The 20,580-nt window shown below is 45.7% G+C and overlaps 1 protein-coding gene across 5 annotated transcripts in view; it reads left to right on the forward strand.

The window, feature by feature from the left end:
* The window catches only part of LOC133282377 (C-Maf-inducing protein-like), a 269,329-nt gene that overhangs the window by 215,771 nt on the left and 32,978 nt on the right, over positions 1-20,580 (forward strand). For 4 of the 5 annotated variants that reach the window (XM_061478396.1, XM_061478395.1, XM_061478397.1 and 1 more), the window contains exons 6-10: positions 9,941-10,003; positions 10,501-10,581; positions 12,333-12,436; positions 13,010-13,114; positions 14,342-14,695. In XM_061478396.1, the coding sequence (XP_061334380.1) occupies positions 9,941-10,003; positions 10,501-10,581; positions 12,333-12,436; positions 13,010-13,114; positions 14,342-14,695 (707 nt within the window). The remainder of the gene's footprint in view (positions 1-9,940; positions 10,004-10,500; positions 10,582-12,332; positions 12,437-13,009; positions 13,115-14,341; positions 14,696-20,580) is intronic. The other variant, XM_061478398.1, reaches the window with a different exon arrangement.

Raw genomic sequence — 20,580 nt, forward strand, 5'->3', positions numbered from 1 at the left:
TTTCTCAGCCTATCTTCATACGGGAGGTGCTCCAGTCCTCTGATCATCCTTGTGACCCTCCTCTGGACTTGTTCCAACAGTTCCATGTCCTTTTTATGTTGAGGGCACCAGAACTGCACACAATACTCCAGGTGAGGTCTCACAAGAGCAAATGAAAGGGGCAGGATCACCTCCTTCGACCTGCTGGTCATGCTCTTTTTGATGCAGCCCAGGATACGGTCCCTCTGGATGGCAGTCCTTCCCTCCAGCGTATCAACCGAACCACATAGCTTGGTGTCATCGGCAAACTTGCTGAGGGCACACTCAATCCCACTGTCCATGTCAGCGACAAAGATGTTAAGCAAGACCGGTCCCAACACCGATCCCTGAGAGACACCACTCGTTACTGGTCTCCAGCTGGACATTGAGCCACTGACCATGACTCTTTGTGTGCGGCCATCCAGCCAGTTCTTTATCCACCGAGTGGTCCATCCCTCAAATTGATGTCTCTCTCCAATTTAGAGACAGTAGTGTGGGACAGTGTCAAAAGCTTTACACAAGTCCAGGTAGATGACATCAGCTGCTCTACCCCTGCCCATCAGTTCTGTAGCCCCATCATAAAAGGACACCAAATTGGTCAGGCAGGATTTCCCCTTAGTGAAGCCATGCTGGCTGTCACCAACCACCTTGTTGATTTTCATGTGCCTTAGCATGCCTTCCAGGAGAATCTGCTCCAAGATTTTGCCAGGCACAGTGGTGAGACTGGCTGGTCTGTAATTCTTGAAAATGGGGGTTATATTTCCCTTTTTCCAGTCATCGGGAACTTCACCTGACTGCCATGATTTCTCAGATATGATGGCCAGTGGCTTAGCAACTTCATTCACCAGCTCCACTAGGACCCACAGATGGATTTCATCAGGACCCATGGACTTGTGCCCATTCAGATTTTTAACATGGTCTCAAAACAGTTCCTCTCCTACAGTGGGCGCATGGTCTTCATTCTCACAGTCCCTGCATCTGCCTTCCAAGACTTGGGTGGTGTGGTCAGAGCCTTTGCCAGTGAAGACCGAGGCAAAGAAGTCATTCAGAAACTCAGCCTTCTCCAAATCCTGTGTAGCTAGTTCTCCCGAGAGCTTCCAGAGGGGGCCTATGTTCTCCCTAGTCTGTTTTTATTTGCTATGTACCTGTAGAATCCCTTCCTGTTATCCTTAATATCCCTAGCCAAGTTTAATTCTAACTGGGCCTTAGCTTTCCTAACCTGGTCCCTAGCTTCCTGAGCAACATCCCTGTACTCTTCCCAGGCCGCCTGTCCTTGCTTCCACTTATTATAAGCCTCTTTTTTCTTTTGAATTTTCCTCCGCAGCTCCTTATCCATCCAAGGAGGTCTCCTGGCCCTCCTGCTGTACTTCCTTCTAGTTGGGATGCAACACTCCTGAGCTTGCAGCAGATGATCCTTGAATATCAACCAAGAGTCTTGGCCCCCCCCGCCCTCTAAGGCTATATCCCTTGGAACCTTACTGAGCAGGTTCCTGAAGAGGCCAAAGTCAGCTCTTTTGGAATCCAGGGCAGTGATCTTGCTGCACACTCTTCTCCCTGTCCTGAGGATCTCAAATTCTACCATGTCATGATCGTTGCATCCAAGGCTGCCCTGGAACGTCACATTTCCAATGAGCCCTTCCCTGTTAGTGAGCACGAAGTCAAGCATGGCACCTCTCTTGTTGGCTCCTCTATTACTTGCAGAAGGAAGTTGTCTTTCACACAATCGAGGAACCTCCTGGATTTTTTGTGCTGGGCCGTACCGTCCTTCCAACAGATGTCAGGGTGGTTGAAGTCCCCCATGAGAACAAGGGCCAGACTTGCCCTCTAAAACCCTTTGGCTTAGTAGTTTTCTGAGGGGCTAATGCTACCATATACAGAATGTCTCCATTGCTGATGGTATGTGAGCAAGTGATTGTTTTTGTAAGTGTGGATATGTGTATGTGTCATTGCAGTTTAACCCCCTGCTTAATTTATTTATAAAAATATCTTCCTCAACTTTTTTTAGTTTGCACTTTTTTAGACATAGAAATAAGTGAGTCATATGGCATCTCTTTGTGCAACAAAATATAAAATCTCAAAAATTTATCAAAAAGGTGGAACTTGGTTCCCCATCACTGTAATTTAATTTCAGTCCCTGGCAATGTCGTGGTTTAAACCCAGTCAGGCAACTTGTTTACTCACTCCCAGTGAGTGGTGCCGAGCTGACAACAATCAAGGGCCGTCCCCCCCCCGCACCGGGGCTTTCCCCTTCCCCACTCCCGGAGGAATGGGGAGGAGGATCGAAAGAGTGCAACTCCTACGGGTTGAGACAAGAACAGTCCAGCAACCAACGTACAACACAAATCACCACCGCTACTATCAACTACAACAATGATAAGGGAAAATAACAAGGGAAGAGAATACGATACCACTGGCCAAGAAACGAGTCCCACCCGGAAGCCCGTATCCTTCCTGGTAACTCCCAGTTACCCCCCACCCAGGGCATGACGTGCTGTGGTATGGAATACCTCCCTGGCTAGCCCAGGTCAGGCGCCCCATCTCTGCTTCCTCACAGCTTCCCCTCCTCCCTGGCAGAGCATGAGCCTCTCAAAGTCCTTGGTCAGGGTAAACATCACTTAGCAACAACCGAAAACATCGGCCTCACCAACACTGTTCCCAGGCTGGAAGTCAAAACACCGCACTGCACCAGCTACCACAAAGGAAAACCATGACTGCTACTGCTGAACCCAGGACATTATCCACCCCTTATTCCATACCATTCACGTCGTGATCAGATCCCACATTTTCAATACACCATTGCTCTCCCACATATATACATCCATATACATACAGACCAAGAGGAAAAGATCATTTTCTTAGTGCATGGACCAATCCCTATAATGCTGCCGAGTCCATTCGGTCCATGATGTTCAAAGTTCATTCTCTGTTGGGATGATGGCTGGAGGGAAGTCAGGGCCAGTCGCTGGTGACCTGGAGACATCTAGTTGATGGGCTATAAAAGTATTACACAGCAGGCAACAGCATACAATTGAGTTCACTGGCTGTTTTCCCCTAAAATCAAATCCCCTTGAGGTATAAATCGGACTTCCCCATCTTCCCGCATTACCCACCAAGTATATCCAGGTCCCTGAGTGTCCTGGGTTCAGCAGTAGCAGTCATGTTTCTCCTCCTTGGTAGCTGGTGCAGTGCAGTGTTTTGACTTTCGGCTCGGGAACAGAGCTGATAGAGATGTTTTGGTTTGGCCAAGGACTTTGTGAGCCTCATGCTCTGCCAGGGAGGAGGGGAAGCTGGGAGGAAGCAGAGACAGGACACCTGACCCAAACTGACCAAAGAGCTATTCCATACCACAGCACGTCATGCCCAGGATGTAACTGGGAGTTAGCCGGAAGGGCTGGGAGACTGCAGGGTTGGAGGAGGTATCGGTCGGAGCTTGGTCGGGCTTGGGGAGCGAGTTATCGGTCAGCGGGTGGTGAGGTGTTGTATTCTGTTCCCTTGTTATTTCCTTTATCATTATTATCATTGGTGGTAGCAGTAGTGATTTGTGTTATACCTTAGTTACTAAACTGTTCTTATCTCAACCCGTGGGAGTTGCATTCTTTTGATTCTCCTCTCTGTCCCTCCGAGAGCAGGGGGAGGGCAAGAAAGGGGGGGAAGTGAGCGAATGAATTACCTGACTGGGTTTAAACCACGACAGTTCTTTTTGGCGCCCAACGTGGGGCACGAAGGGTTGAGATAACGACAGATCTGACTGGATTAATAGTCATTCGTCACAATGCTGATTTATTGGCTCTCAGAGTTGTTCTTGTTGATCTCACAACTTCAGAATGTTGTCAACTTACGTAGAGCCGGTATTTGCTGTGATAGTGTTTATCAAGTGTGGGGCCTGGACTAAGGTTCTTGTCTGACTGTGCTTTATGGCAATGGCTTGTAATACGGGTGGGCTCCAGCAGCAGGGCGGGACGGACGTGGCCGTGGACTTGTACCTGGCCGTCCGGCTGCTCTTCACCATCCTGGCCCTCACCCTACTCTCCATCTTCGTGAGGCTGCGGGGAGCCGAGGGGGAGCGGCCCCGGGAGCCGGCGGCAGCCGAAGCGGCTCAGGAGAGCGGCCCCGGGGACCAGGCGGCGGCGGGAGTGGGGCCGGAGGCCGCGAGGGGACGGCTGCCGGTGGAGGAGGTCGGGGCGGTCGAGGAGAGGAAGAGGCGGTTGCCGAGCAGCGGGAGAAGGCGGCGGAGGAGCCGAGCCCCGCGGAAGAGCCGAGCCCCGCAGAGGAGCCGAGCCCCGCGGAGGAACCGAGCCCCGCGACGGCCGAGAGCATTCCCCGGAAGCCGCCCGCCGAGCCCCAGGAGGATGCAGGAGACCACGCAGCATTTCCCAGCAAGGCAGAGGAGGAAGAGCTGGACTCAGGAAAAGAGAAGCTGGTGGTGGGAGAGCCGGCAAGCACAGCGGCTACACCAGCCCCACTGACAAGCACAGCAGCATCGTTTGAGAGTTCTGAAGGCTCTGAATGGCCTTTGGGTATCCTTGGGACCTGCCTGCTGATTGTGATGGGGATCAGCATGTTGACACACACACAGACTGTGTTCTACCCACAACCATTTTGTCTGATCTCAAAAGTTAAGCAGAGTCAGGTTTGGGTCTTGTCTGGGGTTAGACAACAATATAGGGGGACCAAGATATTTTCCCCAAGGCTGGAGAGTCATGAGTGGCAGGGTGTGTGGGACAGTATGGGCAAGTATCTAGTCCACTGGGCCCCTCCAGTGCTTTGGAAGCGTCGGAGATGGAAGGCAGCTGTATGGAGTCCCCAGCAACAAGCTGCAGAAACTGCTTAAGGGGACAGTGAATTATTTTGAGCCTGGTGGGCCCATGGCACTTCAGGCCATCAGAGCAGAGATGCAACACAGAGATGGACTCATGATCGAGGGGTGGACTTAACAATGGACACAATTGCCCAGGTTATTCACGAGTGTGAACACTGCACACAGTCTCTCCTGCTCTGGAAGACTGTTACAAGAGATGGAGCCTGACATGGACCAGATGGACGCAGCAGCTTTATAGGGACTGGTCCATGCACTAAGATAAGAGTGCACCGAGATAAGAGTGATGGTATATTGAAAATGTGGGATCTGAGCATGACGTGAATGGTATGGAATAAGGGGTGGATAATGTCCTGGGTTCAGCAGTAGCAGTCATGTTTCTCCTCCTTGGTAGCTGGTGCAGTGCAGTGTTTTGACTTTCGGCTCGGGAACAGAGCTGATAGAGATGTTTTGGTTTGGCCAAGGACTTTGTGAGCCTCATGCTCTGCCAGGGAGGAGGGGAAGCTGGGAGGAAGCAGAGACAGGACACCTGACCCAAACTGACCAAAGAGCTATTCCATACCACAGCACGTCATGCCCAGGATGTAACTGGGAGTTAGCCGGAAGGGCTGGGAGACTGCAGGGTTGGAGGAGGTATCGGTCGGAGCTTGGTCGGGCTTGGGGAGCGAGTTATCGGTCAGCGGGTGGTGAGGTGTTGTATTCTGTTCCCTTGTTATTTCCTTTATCATTATTATCATTGGTGGTAGCAGTAGTGATTTGTGTTATACCTTAGTTACTAAACTGTTCTTATCTCAACCCGTGGGAGTTGCATTCTTTTGATTCTCCTCTCCCTCCCTCCGAGGGCAGGGGGAGGGCAAGAAAGGGGGGGAAGTGAGCGAACGAATTACCTGACTGTGTTTAAACCACGACACTGAGCAAAAGCAATCCCACGAGTGGGTTTGCCTTTACCTGAAGCAGGAATAACCCAGACTGTCTTCCCCAGCAAATTCTTCATATGCACCACGGGAACTTTGTCCCCCTCTACAATATGTAAAAGTTCTGACGGGGATGGGCCAGCCCTGTTGGCAGATCCTCTGGTGTTGACCAACCAGGTGGCCTTTAGTAAGTGTGTATCCCAATGCTTGAAAGTTCCCCCACCCATTGCTCTCAGTGTAGTTTTTAAGAGCCCATTGTACCGTTCGATTTTCCCAGAGGCTGGTGCATGGTAGGGGATGTGATATACCCACTCAATGCCATGCTCTTTGGCCCAAATATCTATAAGGTTATTCTGGAAATGAGTCCCATTGTCTGACTCAATTGTCTGAGGTCCTGGGACAGTTTTTTCACAGCTGAGATGATGGAAGGGGTGAGATTGTCTTCAAACTCTTGGAGTTTATGAACCATTTCATCCACTGTTAGTGGTGCTATGTCATTCCAGGTTACTGTTGCCAGTGAATGGGCATATGATGACAGTGCATTCCGTGTAAGTTTTCGCCACATGGGTCATGTACATTCAACTTCATCTGGATCTATAGGTGTATCCCCGTTATTCGGCTGGATGTGATAGAGCATCTCTACGATGGCCGATTCCCTCAGAGACTGGATGCCTTTGTCTATAGTAGTCCACTTGGCCGAACGCTTCATAACATCGTTTTTGTACGGAAACCTTTCTTTCACAGCTGCCAAGAGCCGCCTCCAAAGGCTGAGGGACTTTTTCTCTCTTGCAATTGCTTTGTCAATTCCCCCTTCTCTAGCAAGTGATCCCAGCTGCTTGGCTTCTGTACCTTCTAGTTCGTGACCATCGGCCCCATTGTCCCAGCATCGGAGTAACCAGGTGATGATGTGCTCCCCTGGTTGACAGGTAAAATCTTTTCGCATATTCCGCAGCTCGGTTGAGGTCCGAGGTCGAGAAGTTACCTCTTCTTCTTCTTCTTCGTCATGTGATGATGACTCCTGATCAGATTCTGGACCGGGTGGTGAATTCATTGGTTCTTCATCTCGCTTCACCCTTCTTGCCTCCTTTTTGCTTGTTCTCTTGCGTACAGGGGCAACCGATATTGGTACGAATTGGTCCTCTGGTTTGGCTGCAGTGATTATCACTGTGGTTTGAGTAGCGACTGTACTTGTTGCTGGGGGTGGTGTAGCTGCTGTGCTTGGAGCTGGGGTAACCGCGCTGTCTGTTGCAGTTGAAGTTTGAGCAGCTGCTGTACTTGCCACTGGGGTAGCTGCGCAGTTCTTTGCAGCCAAAGTTTGAGTAGCGACTGTGCTTGTCGCTGGGGTTGGTGCAGCTGCTGTGCTTGGAGCTGGGGTAACCGCGCTGTCTGTTGCAGTTGAAGTTTGAGCAGCTGCTGTACTTGCTGCTGGGGTAGCTGCGCAGTTCATTGCAGCCAAAGTTTGAGTAGCGACTGTTGCTTTGCCCTGAGATCCGCCGACATTCTTTTCCTTTTGAAGGTGCTGGATAGTGTTGAACAAGGCCCTGTAAGCATAGGCCAAGCCCCAGCACGTTTCCATGATTTGTCCATCTCTGGTATGGCCAGAATGACCACACACCTCATTTAAGTGTTTTACTAATTCTTCTGGATTTTGCAGTTGTTCGGTAGTGAAATTCCAAAGTACTGGAGGGGCCCACTGACCTAGATACTTGGCCATACAATCCCACACACCCTGCCCCTCATGACTGTCCAGCCTCAGGGAAAATCTCTTGGTCCTCCTACATTGTCATTTGACCCCAGACAAGACTCAAACCTGACTCTGCTTAACTCTTGAAATCAGTCATGGGCAAAACACACTCTGTATGCGTGTTAGCATGGTGATTCCCATCACCATCAGCAAACAAGTCTCAACAGCATTAAAAGGCCATTCAAAAAATTCAAAACTCTCAAATGTAAATGGTCTGGGGGGACGACTGGGAGGGTAAAAGGATGTCTCCTTCACAGGCTGAGCACCTGAGAAGGAGAAAAAAATGTGTAATTGCTAAGCACCTCCATCATTAACCTCCCAAAGTATAAAGGTGGTGACCACACTGGGAACATAAGCAGGATCAGTTTCATGATCAATGATTCTATTGTATTACAAGTCATTACCATAAAGTACAATGGGACAAAAACCTTAGCCCAAGCCCCACACTTGAAAACCACTAATACAGCAAATACCGGATGGGCGTAAGATATGATATACTGAAACTGTGAGATCAAGAGGAACAACCTTGAGAGCCAATAAATCAGCATTGTGATGAGTGACTATTAATCCAGTCAGATCTGTTCTTATCTCAACCCCTCGTGCCCCACGTTGGGCGTCAAAAAGAACTGTCGTGGTTTAAACCCAGTCAGGCAACTTGTTCACTCACTCCCAGTGAGTGGGGCCAAGCTGACAACAATCAAGGGACGTCGTCCCCCCCCTACCGGGGCTCACCCCTTCCCTACTCCCGGAGGAATGGGGAGGAGGATCGAAAGAGTGCAACTCCTACGGGTTGAGACAAGAACAGTCCAGCAACCAATGTACAACACAAATCACCACCGCTACTATCAACTACAACAATGATAAGGGAAAATAACAAGGGAAGAGAATACGATACCACCGGCCAAGAAACGAGTCCTACCCGGAAGCCTGTGTCCTTCCTGGTAACTCCCAGTTACCCCCACCCCAGGCATGACGTGCTGTGGTATGGAATACCTCCCTGGCTAGCCTGGGTCAGGCGCCCCATCTCTGCTTCCTCCCGGCTTCCCCTCCTCCCTGGCAGAGCATGAGCCTCACAAAGTCCTTGGTCAGGGTAAACATCACTTAGCAACAACCAAAAACATCGGCTTCACCAACACTGTTCCCAGCCTGGAAGTCAAAACACAGCACTGCAGCAGCTACCACAAAGGAAAAAACATGACTGCTACTGCTGAACCCAGGACAGGCAATTTCCAGATTTACCCAATAGTCTTATATAGAACCTCACCACCACCTGATCTTGTCACATCCTTGTGACACTTTCTGCAAAATTACAAGGTGGCATGTAGCTGCCAGTAGGTGTGACTGCTGCTTGATATACCATTTTAGCCAGAATCAGCCACTGAAATAAGTTTCTGAAGTGGTATTTACTTCTCTTTGAGATCTGCTGCAGCTTTCATTTTACCCTAGTGCCAAGGGCAATTCAGGCCTCAGATACAACTACTTGTTTTGGGGGAAGGATTTTTTAATAAAAGATACAAGGTGACCCTGTTGTGAGCAGGAAAGTTGGACTAGGTGGCCTTCTTAAGGAGACAAGAGGGAGGGCAAAAACACAAAGCAGGCTGACTTAGTAAAACTCCTGATGCCATTCAGATTAAATATCTGGTGTTCACTTGCTTAATACGGTGTCCTAGCCACTGTATTTAGAGTCTTTCTTTTTAAATGGGAACTGAGAATCACTTTAGCTCATGACTTGAAAAGCCAGAAGGCAGTATCACAAAGCGATAATACATTATTCTAGTTCCATTTTCTAATTTACCAAGGAAATAACAACCACATAAGTTCATTACACCCTCAGTGGCATGTATGAGCTCTAATGTATTTACTGAGTGTAAGTACATTGGTTTGCGTAGCAACAAAGAAGGAATGGTTGATCTCAACTTGCAAAAAGTTAGATGCTTGATTTTGATAAATAGGTTCCACCAAGGTAAGAACAGTGCTATGGTACTTGTAGTGACTTATTTCTCACAAAAAGAGCTCGAACTCTTTCATAAAGGATGTAAGGATGTGTGTGGTTTTGTTTTTTTTTTCTTTTGGGGAGATGTTGTAACTGAAACAGAGAGTCTGATTCATCCTTGCAGTATTACATCCTGAAACAATTGGCCTGCTCCTTTTTTTATTTAAGCCATTATAAAAATTGTGCTTCTTTTGCTGTGTGTTATATATTACACTGATATAGTTAAAGGCAAAATTTCACAAAGAATTCATAGCAAAGGTGTGCTTGAGCTTACATGCAAAATAAACACACATGTAAAATAAACACACAGCCCATCTCTAATTTCTCTATTGGTGCTTTTGTCATTCCTTTTTAAAAGTGAGCTGCTTTTTTTTTCCCTCAAGCAAAATATTTCCCTGCAAGATGCTTACTCCAGTTGCAATCCTCTAAATTGTTCTCTCTCTTTCTTTTTAAAGGCAACTGCACCTTTGCTGGAAAACAACCATCCTCCTCCTGACCTCTGTGAATTCTTCTGCAAGGTATCAGAACAGCTTTGCTTTCTGAAACAATTTTCTATGAATGTAGTTCTTTGAGGGGGTGGCTGTTTTTTTTTTTTCCTATAGTGCCTTAACTCATGCCCAAATTGATTTCAGTTTTTGGTCAACAACCAAATGGTTAACAGCACCATTATGATAAATAGATCCATATGCTTCATGCATCAGACTGCATAGTCATGATGACCCGTTTTCTTTTAAAACTGCTGGCAAGTTTTAAAAGGGGTAGAAGTCTCAAAAATTCTACATTTCAGTGACTTTTGAGGAGAATGGGCAGCAGGGAAAGGAATTCATGTAGTTCATAAGCTCCCATGGTAATTTTCCATTAGAAGCAGCGTTAAAAGTACCCTAATCCCAGGAAAGATTAATTTAGCCCTTGGATTTTGTTAATTTTGGAGTAATCCATGCATGAGGTGCAAAACCAGGGGACACCCATTTTCATGATTTCCGCAGCTCACAAAATGACTTGTTACTCATTACAGCACTGCCGAGAGCGCCCGCGGTCCATGGTTGTGATAGAAGTGTTCACACCAGCAGTACAGAGGATTCTCAAACACAACATGGTGAGTGCACATGTTACAGGAACTTGGCTAGCTTGGAGAAGCTTGTCCTGGGTTCAGCTGTAAATTATTTTTCTCCTTAGTAGCTGGTGCAGTGCTGTGTTTTGGCTTTAGTCTGAGAACAATGCTGATAACACACTGATGTTTTTAGTTGTTAATAAGAAATGCTTACTCCAATCAAGGACTTTTCAGTCTCATGCTCTGCCAGGGAGGAGGGGAAGCCGGGAGGAAGCAGAGACAGGACACCAGACCCAAACTAGCCAAAGGGGTATTTCATACTACAGCACGTCATGCCCAGTATATAAACTAGGGGAGTCACCCAGAAGGCCCAGATCGCTGCTCAGGTTGGGCTGGGTATTGGGCAGCAGGTGGTGAGCAATTGCATTGTGCATCACTTGTTTATTGTTGTTTTTTTTCCTTTTCCTCTTTTAGTTTTATATTCTCTCCCCTTATTATTTCCCTTATCATTATTATCATTGGTGGTAGTAGTAGTTTTGTATTATACCTTAGTTACTGGAGTGTTCTTATCTCAACCCATGGGATTTGCATTCTTTCGATTCTTCTCCCAATCCCTCCAGGAGCAGGGGGGAAGAAGAGGGAGGAGTGAGCGATTGACTGCGTGGTTCTGAGTTACCAGCTGGGCTTAAACCACGACAGATGATTTTAATTGCAATACCAACTGTGGAATCACTCACGGTCCCTTTGCTGGATAAACTTCCCAGGTAGCCATTCAGTGCTAGCAAAGAGTGACACTTAGACTTGAAGATGTGGTTCTGCCTAGGCATTTTTGGTAATTTTCTGTAGCTGTAAAACCTTTGAGATGTTTATATAGGTTGTGCTATAGAAGTGCCTGAAACCAAAATAAATAACAAGGTTTCAGTGATTTGGGAGTGTATCCTCCCTTTTACAGACCTCCAGTTTGTTACCCCTTGTGGCATTTCTTTAAATTTCAGTTGCAATTTATTTTTTCAGGATGACTCTTTTTCCACAGCCAGCTGCTTGAGAGATAACTGGGAGGGCTTGTTTGTCCTCAGTGGGCCTTGTTCACCACTTTAAATTTATCTTTGAGGTTCAGTACCACCTGTATAATAAGGTTACACCTGTGTAAATGTGAAGAAATGTGCTGGAACACTTTTACGTCTAAAAATATCAGGTGATGTGAGGAGATGCGGGATTTTAGTTAGCAGGTGCTTTTCTGACTGGAGGATTTGAAGAAAGTGAGCTCACCTGTCAAATTCACATTGTCGCTGGAATAAAACCCCTGGAGAAAGAACTGGTCTCTAGTTTCATACTTGATTGCTTATTCATTGCATGTCAGAAACATTTTCTCAAAATCCAGAATAGATAGAATGTAAAAAATGGAAGTAAAAAATTATTTTTAGTTGCATTTCAAAAAAACTTGGAGTTATGAGTGTAAGCAAATTTGCAAGACAATAAAAATTTCATTTCAAAATAAAGGTGTGAAGTGAAGTGTATAAAAGAAATATAAGTGCAGATGGGGTTTTGTTTTGTTTCATTAAAAGTGTCTTTTGTTTCAAGGTGGGTATAGGGGAAAGAGGAGAATTGGCAAGCATGCCATTATTAGTGGGAAGAACATTACTTCAGCATGGAGTGATACTGTGCTCTTGAAGCTGTCAGCATAATACAAAGTGAATTTGGTTGTGTTTGAGTTTATTTCTTTTGAAAACCCACAGTTTTGATGTCCATTGCAGCCATGTTTCACTATCTTCACCAAGTCTCTGCTTTTTGGACAGGATTTTGGGAAGTGCCCTCTGTTGCGGCTGTTTACTCAGGAGTATATTCTGGCTTTGAATGAGCTGAATGCTGGAATGGAAGTGGTGAAGAATTTTATTCATAGGTTAGTTACATTTAATTTATGGTGCATTTCCAGTCCTATTTACATGCTGGGCTTAAACCACGACACTGTTACTTCTCACAGTCCTGCTCATCTCTTTTCTTGTTGTTAAGAGTAGTCGGTGCTTTTTGGTACTGGCAAACAGCAAATAAATTAGAAGAGTCCATGAGGCAGTGTTGCTGAAGTTTCTTTTTTATTATTTTCTTTTTTATTTTAAAACTAAAACTAATTCTCAAAATATGGCTGGTGTTTTCTGCCTAGTTACACACCGGAAGCAAATGAACTTGGCTGTGTGTACATTCTTTTTATGCATTTAGACTCAGAGCCTCTCCAAAGAGATTCCCATTAACTTGAGACCACATAATGCTCAGTCATGGTGAAATTTTGGGGGGGGACTGTAGAGATACATTTCATAAACAAGGCCATTGGGTAGGGATTTACATGGTTAAAATAACTCTGTTATGGCCCTTCTGAAGTTTCCCAAGCAGTCTATCCAGTTCTGGCATCCCATTCTGTCTGACTGCTTTTGCCCACAGAAATCTTTACAATTATTTTACCTTGGGTTTTGTTTTTCAGCATGCATGGTCCAACTGGACAATGCCCCCATCCCAGAGTCCTGCCAAATATTGTAGCCGTCTGCTTAGCAGCCATTTATTCATGTTACGAGGAATTTATCAACAGGTTAGTATGAATTCCCAGTTGACTGCATGTTACTCACTTCCAAACTCATGGCATCTGTAAACAAGATCAGTGTGCGCATGGGTGTGGGTATGTGAGAGCGTGTCTTTTCATTGCTAGCGTTACATGTGGGAGTTCTGGTCAATCACATGCATGTTTTTGGAGATATGTGATTATATTTCAAGCTCTGTGCTTGAAAACCTGAAAGATGCTGAACTTTCATTCACTTGTACTCACTGCGGTATGTTTTGGGGCAGTGAGCATGACAATCTTTTATTGCACATCTTTAGCTCCCATGCTGGAAAATGGGGTCAGTGCTGGTGCTGCAAGGAGCTCAGCAGTTACTGCAAGCTGCAGTAACTTCCAGGATGAAGTTCACCAGCCAGATGTTCAACAGACCAGCATGCTGATCTTGACCACTGTTGAGATATTTCTCTAAGGCAGACTGCAGCCATAACCATCCTTTTCAGGCCAACAGCAGATGAAAGTGCTCAATAAGAGTCTTTGTGAAGTAAGCACTACCCAGAGCAGTGTCCAGTTTGCTCCCTTTCTGGCATATGAAGTGTATGTTACACCTAAAGCAAAGGGAAAGGTTAGATCTTGAAGGAGGGGTGGTGTGAAATCCCTGTGTATCTACAGCTTTGAATGTGAGCTGGTTTCACAATGCTGTCTCCATTATTGTGGAAAATTTGATTCTTGACTTACCATAAAATAGATGCCACAGGTCTTGAGACACAAGCCAGTTTCCAGTAGACACTGAGGGTTCCCCTCTGCTATGTTTTCTGTTTGTTTATGCCTATCTGACTTTCCTTATTGTAGAGCATGGACAGGGGCTGCTTAATGTCTAACAAAAATTCCAGACGCAAGGGCTGCAGACAAATGTCTGGCCATGTACTGTAGACAGATACATAATTGGACATGGATTCTGTTACAGTTTTGCACAATTTGGATGGGAAAGTTCACCTTTATACTAAACTGGCATGTCAATTAGAGTAATGAAAAGCTTGAATCTTTGTAGAACAGGGGCTGCAGAACAGTCCTATTGGAGCCTTTTAATATTTTTGATTTATTTCAGTAATTCAATTACATGGAAGAAAGCAATTCAGTGGGCTGGGGTGAAATGCAGTGAGAAATTGCAAAAGATCTTGGCTTCTCAGTGTTGAACTCTCTCTCCTGCTCTCTGCTGCTATGTCTGTCTATTGAAATTATTTGTTTACATTTTAAATTCAGCCGAGACAATTCACCGAGCCTGAAGGAAATCAGGAATGGCTGCCAGCAGCAATGTGACCGAAAGACTAATCTGCCACTCCGCCTTCTTCACACAAGTCCTGACCTGGTCTCTCAAGAGGCCATCTTGACTAAATCCTGTCTCAAACCAGTTATTGTCACTTCAAATGAAATTCATGTGGAAGTGGAGTACAACAACACAGCTAATCAGAAGATGATAGCCAACGTTGGCAATGACAGTGAGTCCAACCTGATTGACTGCTTGATGGTCAGTCCTACCTGCAGCACCATGAGCATTGAGCTGAGTGCCCAGGCAGACAGGATCCTTGGATGTTATGTTGAAATACTCAAGATGCTGTGAGTAACTATTCTAAACAGTTTTTTGAACAATGTCATCTTAACAATGGGGGCTTTTCCCACAAACCTGTCATCTTCAACATCCATGGCCAGCAAGCACATGGTTATAAATCTTAACTCCAGCTCTGAAGAGTCCAGCCTTTGAAAGAGACATCTGGCGCTGCCAGTATGTTCTAAAAATAGCATTAGGAAGATGCAAATGGAAAGCTTATTTGTACAGTGAGCCTCAGGCATATTGCAGAAGATGAGATGTTGTTGCCAGTGGTTTCTGTTTTGTTCTTTCCCATCAAAAAAAAAAAGTCAGCTTATCTCTAGAAAAAGACAGGCCTGTGCTAGGCTCAGTGCCTGTGCAGTGATAGGCAGTGCTGCTCACCTATCTTCAGCAGGAGTTGGATGAGGTCAGCATCTTGTCTTCCACTTAGGTGTTTTTCCTTCATATGTTTGTAGAAGTTTTATGACTTGTTTGGATTTACTTGTATTAGAGTGGAGCCTCTGTTTGTCAACCAGTTGCTTTGATTCAGCAGACCTGTATTAGTGAACAAATGCTCAAATAACCTTTACAAAATGATGGCTCCATAGTTTCCCGGGAAGCAAATCCTCTGAATATCTTGAAGAGGAATATAAAATAAAAAATTCTTCAGGAAAAGCTTGGTTTTCTCCTGGATAAACAAATTAAAAGGAGAATACAAAATGTGGACTGCAGAATGGAAGCTTCTAATAGAAGTGTAGTAAAACAACCCCAAAACAACTCTGTTGACTTTGACAGCCAGCTCTGCTACTGAGTTGCAGTATGCCTTTGGGCAAAACTGTTATATATCTACATTAATTATTTTTAAGCAATGGAGGATTTTGTGAAAGTTTTGTCCCATGTTTCAATTTTTTTTCAAGATATATAGTACCAATCTGTAACACAATTCGTTAAATCACTGCAGGGCTGGCTTTCAAATACATCCATAACAGCCACACACTCAAAACTGTAGACAGGGCAGATGAATCTAAGATACTGTTCCTATTAGATTCTTGAGCAGGAAGTTGCTTGAAAGCTAATTTTATGGGTTTGGGGTTTTGTGGGGGTTTTTTGTTGTTGTTTTTGGTGGTGGTGTTTTTTTGTTGTTGTTTTTGGTGGTGGTGGTTTTTTGTTGTTTTTCTGTTTGTTGGGGTTTTTTTTCCTGGCCTAGCCTAGCCTCTTCTGCCTTTAGAAAAGTTTTATCATTAATGTTTTCTTCCTACTGGCATGTTCTGCAACTCTTTTCTGTGGTGATACTACAGAATTGGTGCAACTCTCCTCAGATTGCCTTGCCAGGATCCACAATCTGCTTGAGAAGTCACAACCTGTGAGAATACAGGATGGTTTCTAAGGCAGAGCCACTGACTTGGGTTCCCTTTCATTACTATTCATTCTTTGATTTTCTTCGGACCTGAAAGCATTAATGCAGAAATGAGTTCTGCTCCATATTCTGCCACTGGCTTGCTGGGAGGTTTTAGATAAATTGTTTCTTTTTGTGCCTCAGTTTCCTTATCTTTAAAATACAGGTAAAGGTTTTGAGTGGTCATTTTTAAACTCCTAAACCAGTGATAGAAAAGCATTGTAGAAGGGCTGGTAGTTATTAACAAAAAAAGCAAGGTAATGCTGTTGCAATGCTTATTCCTTGCATGCTCAAATTCTTCTTGAAGAGTGGCTTTTAGGTGTCAGACTCAATATCATCATCAAAACAAGGGAGTCACCAACAATAATATATTTTTTACATAATTAACTTAGGACATCAAGGAATAATTTATTTCGGCAGATTTTAATTATTGAAAGTCTAGCAAATAAGGATTCTTAACAGTACCTTCAGCAGAGGACATTTTATTGTTCACCTAACTCCTACACAGCCCTCCTCTGGACTTGTTCCAACAGTCTTTCTTATGTTGAAGACACCAGAACTGCACGTAGTACTCCAAGTGGGGTCTCACAAGAGCAGAGTAGAGGGGAAGAATCGCCTCCTTTGACCTGCTGGTCACGCTCCTTTTGATGCAGCCCAGAATACGGTTGGCTTTCTGGGCTGAGAGCTCATGCTGCCGCTCATGTTCAGTTTCTCATAAACCAACACCCCTAAGTCCTTCCCCACGGGGCTGCTCTGAATCACTTCTCCGCCCAACCTCTAGCTGTGAAATCTTTTGGTTCATCACATTAAATTAGAGGCTCTGAGAGCTGCTTAGTGCTGTCTAGTACCTACTTGCATGTTAATGTTTCAATGTATTAGAGAATTTCTTGTACAGCCAAACTTGTGCACAACTGTGGTTAAAGACATTTGCAGTAAAAGGGGATGTGTGTCCTCTTCCTTGGACTGGAACAGGCCTCCACTGCTCACAGAAGGTGTGATAGCATAAGAAACAGCAAATGCAAGTTTGCCCAAGGAGCCGACTCTACCCTGGTCCCACAGACCCCAGAGAGGGGTCCAGGTGTTTGGGCATCTAAAAGGACCCTTTTCTGTTCTCAGCAGCCAGGGCAGGGCCTTTCTACGCTTCTACCTTTTCTTCTTTTGGAAAAACAAATCCTGCTCAAAGGTGGCTGAACACGAAAAGACACCTCACGGTTTTGCAGAGAGCAGGTTTATGCCTTCTATGACATGGGGTCCAATAAAGCTTTTTCTCTCAGCCTGCCCTGTAGCCCTGAGTGAATTGCATCTTACAATTCAGAGGAGTTGGACCTAGAGCAAGGGAATAAAGGGATAAGATACAGTCCTGGGTTCAGCAGTTGCAGTAAGTTTTTTCCTTCTTAGTAGCTGGTGCAGTGCTGTGTTTTTGACTTTCAGCCTGGGAACAACGCTGATAAGATCAATGTTTTTAGTTGTTTTTAAGAAATGATTACTCTGACCAAGGACTTTCTGAGTCAGGGAGGAGGGGAAGCCAGGAGGAAGCAGAGACAGGACACCTGATCCAAACGAGATGAAGGGATATTCCATACCACAGCATGTCATGCCCAGTATTTAAACTTGAGGGAGTTACCCGGAAGGGCTAGATCACTGCTCAGGTCAGGCTGGGTATCGGTTGGCAGGTGGTGAGCGGTTATATTCTCTTCCCTTGTTATTTCCCTTATCATTATTATTATTGGTAAGATAACGACAGACCTGACCAGAGTGTGTCTAATCGTATTTGTGATAAGCAATCATTATTTCAGATTCATAGTCACTCGTCACAATGCTGATTTATTGGCTCTCAAAGTTGTTGCTCTTGATCTCATAGTTTCAGCATGTTGTACCTTACTTACAGATGGTATTTGCTGTTTTAATGTTTATTGGCTGGGGGGCCTGGGCTAAGGTTCTTGTTTTGCTGTACTTTATGGTAATGACTCTTAATACAATAGGCTCATTGATAATGAAACTGATCTGGCTTGCGTTCCCAGTCTGGTCTTCACCTCTGTACTTTGGAAGGTATATAATGGAAGTGTTCAGCAATTGCACATCTTTTGTTTCCTCCTAGGGTGGTCAACCTATGAAGGAGACATTCCCTTACATTCCCAGCTCCCCCACCAGAATATTTACAGCATCATGAGAGTTCTGAAGGTTTTGAATGGCCTTTGGGTACTCTTGAGACCTGTCTGATTGTGATGGGGATCACCATGTCGGCACACATTACAGAGTGTGTTTTACCCATGGCCATTTCATCTGATCTCTAAAGTAAAGCAAAGTTGGGTTTGGGTCTTGTCTAGGGTTACACGACGATATAGGAGGACCAAGAGATTTTCCCTGAGGCTGGAAAGTCATGAGTGGCAGGGTGTGGGGGATAGTATGAGCAAATATCTAGGCCAGTGGGCCCCTCCAGTGCTTTGGAATTTCACCCGTGAACAACTGCAAAATCTGGAAACACTAGTAAAACACTTAAATGAGGTGTGTTGTCATCCTGGTCATACCAGAGAGGGACAAATCATGGCAACGTGCTAGGGTTTGGCCTACACCTACAGAGCCCTGCTCAACACTATCCAGCAACTTAAAAGGGAAAAAGATGATATAAAAAAGGAAAAAGGGAAAAAGGTTAATATAACCCCATTTTCAAGAAGGGGAAATTGGATGACCCAGGGAACTGCAGACCAGTCAGTCTCACCTCTGTGCCTGGCAAAATCTTGGAGCAGATTCTCCTGGAAGGCATGCTAAGGCACATGAAAAACAAAAAGGTGCTTGGTGGCAGCCAGCATGGCTTCACTAAGGGGAAATCCTGCATGACCAATTTGGTGGCCTTCTATGATGGGGCTACAGAACTGATGAACAGGGGTAGAGCAGTTGATGTCATCTACCTGGACTTGTGCAAAGCATTCGACACTGTCCCACACAACATCCTTGTCTCTAAATTGGAGAGACATCAATTTGATGGATGGACCACTCGGTGGATAAAGAACTGGCTGGATGGCCGCACACAAAGAGTTGTGGTCAGTGGCTCAATGTTCAGCTGTAGACCAGTAACGAGTGGTGTCTCTCAGGGATCGGTGTTGGGACCGGTCTTGTTTAACATCTTTGTCACTGACATGGACAGTGGAATTGAGTGCACCCTCAGCAAGTTTGACAATGACGCCAAGCTTTGTGGTTCGGTTGATACGCTGGAGGGAAGAAATGCTATCCAGAGGGACCTTGACACGCTTGTGAGGTGGGCAGATGTCAGCCTTTTGAAGTTTAAGCATGCCAAGTGCAAGGTCCTACACCTTGGTCGGAGCAATCCCAGGCACAGCTACAGGTTGGACAGCGAAGAGATTCAGAGCAGCCCTGCAGAGAAGGACTTGGGGGTGTTGGTTGATGAGGAAATGAACATGAGCAGGCAGTGTGCACTCACAGCCCAGAAAGCCAACCATATCCTGGGCTGCATCAAAAGGAGCATGACCAGCTGGTTGAAGGGGGTGATCTTGCCCCTTTACTCTGCTCTCGTGAGAGCTTATTTGGAGTATTGTGCACAGTTTTGGTGTCCTCAACATAAAAAGGACATGGAACTGTTGGAACAAGTCCAGAGGAGGGCCACGAGAATGATCAGGGGACTGGAGCACCTCCCGTATGAAGACAAGGCTGATAAAGTTGGGGCTGTTCAGGCTGGAGAAGAGAAGGCTGCGTGGAGACCTCATAGCAGCTTTGCAGTATCTAAAGGGGGCCTATAGGGATGCTGGGGAGGGACTCTTCATTAGGGACTGTAGTGATAGGACAAGGGGTAACGGGTTAAAATTTATGCAGGGGAAGTTTAGATTGGATATAAGGAGGAAGTTCTTTACTGAAAGGGTGGTGAGGCACTGGAATGGGAAGCCCAGGGAAGTTGTGAATGCTCCATCCCTTGGAATGTTCAAGCCAGGTTGGACAGATCCTTGGGTGACACGGTTTAGTGTGAGGTGTCCCTGCCCATAGCAGGGGTTTTAGAACTAGATGATCCTTTCCAGTCCTAACTATTCTATGATTCTATGATTCTAAGATGTCTCTGGATTTGATGGCAAAGCAACAGACAATGCAGCCACTCCAACTCCAAGTACAGCAGCTACACCTACACCAGCAAAAAGTACAGCAGCTACTCAAACCCCGACAGCAACAGACAGAGCAGCTGCTACTGTTACTCAACCCCCAAGCACAGCGGATTCACCAACCCCGACAACAGATGGGGCTGACGGTCACAAACTAGAAGGTAGGGAAGCTAAGAAGCTGGTATCTCTTGCTAGGGAAGTGGGAATTGACAAAACAGTTGCAAAAGAGAAACAGTCCCTCAGCCTTTAAAGGCTGCTCTTGGCAGCTATGAAAGGAATGTTCTATACAAGGACAATGTTATGAGTCGTTTGGCAAACTGGCCCAAGACAGCAAAATACATAGTCTCTCTGAGGGAATCAGCCATTGTACAGATGATCTATCATAGGTCAGATGCTGGGAATGCATAGATAG

Source organism: Pezoporus flaviventris, unplaced genomic scaffold (assembly GCF_033815535.1).
Source record: "Pezoporus flaviventris isolate CSIRO_AGI_PZ_B2104156 unplaced genomic scaffold, CSIRO_AGI_Pfla_v1 ptg000121l, whole genome shotgun sequence".
NCBI lineage: Eukaryota > Metazoa > Chordata > Aves > Psittaciformes > Psittacidae > Pezoporus > Pezoporus flaviventris.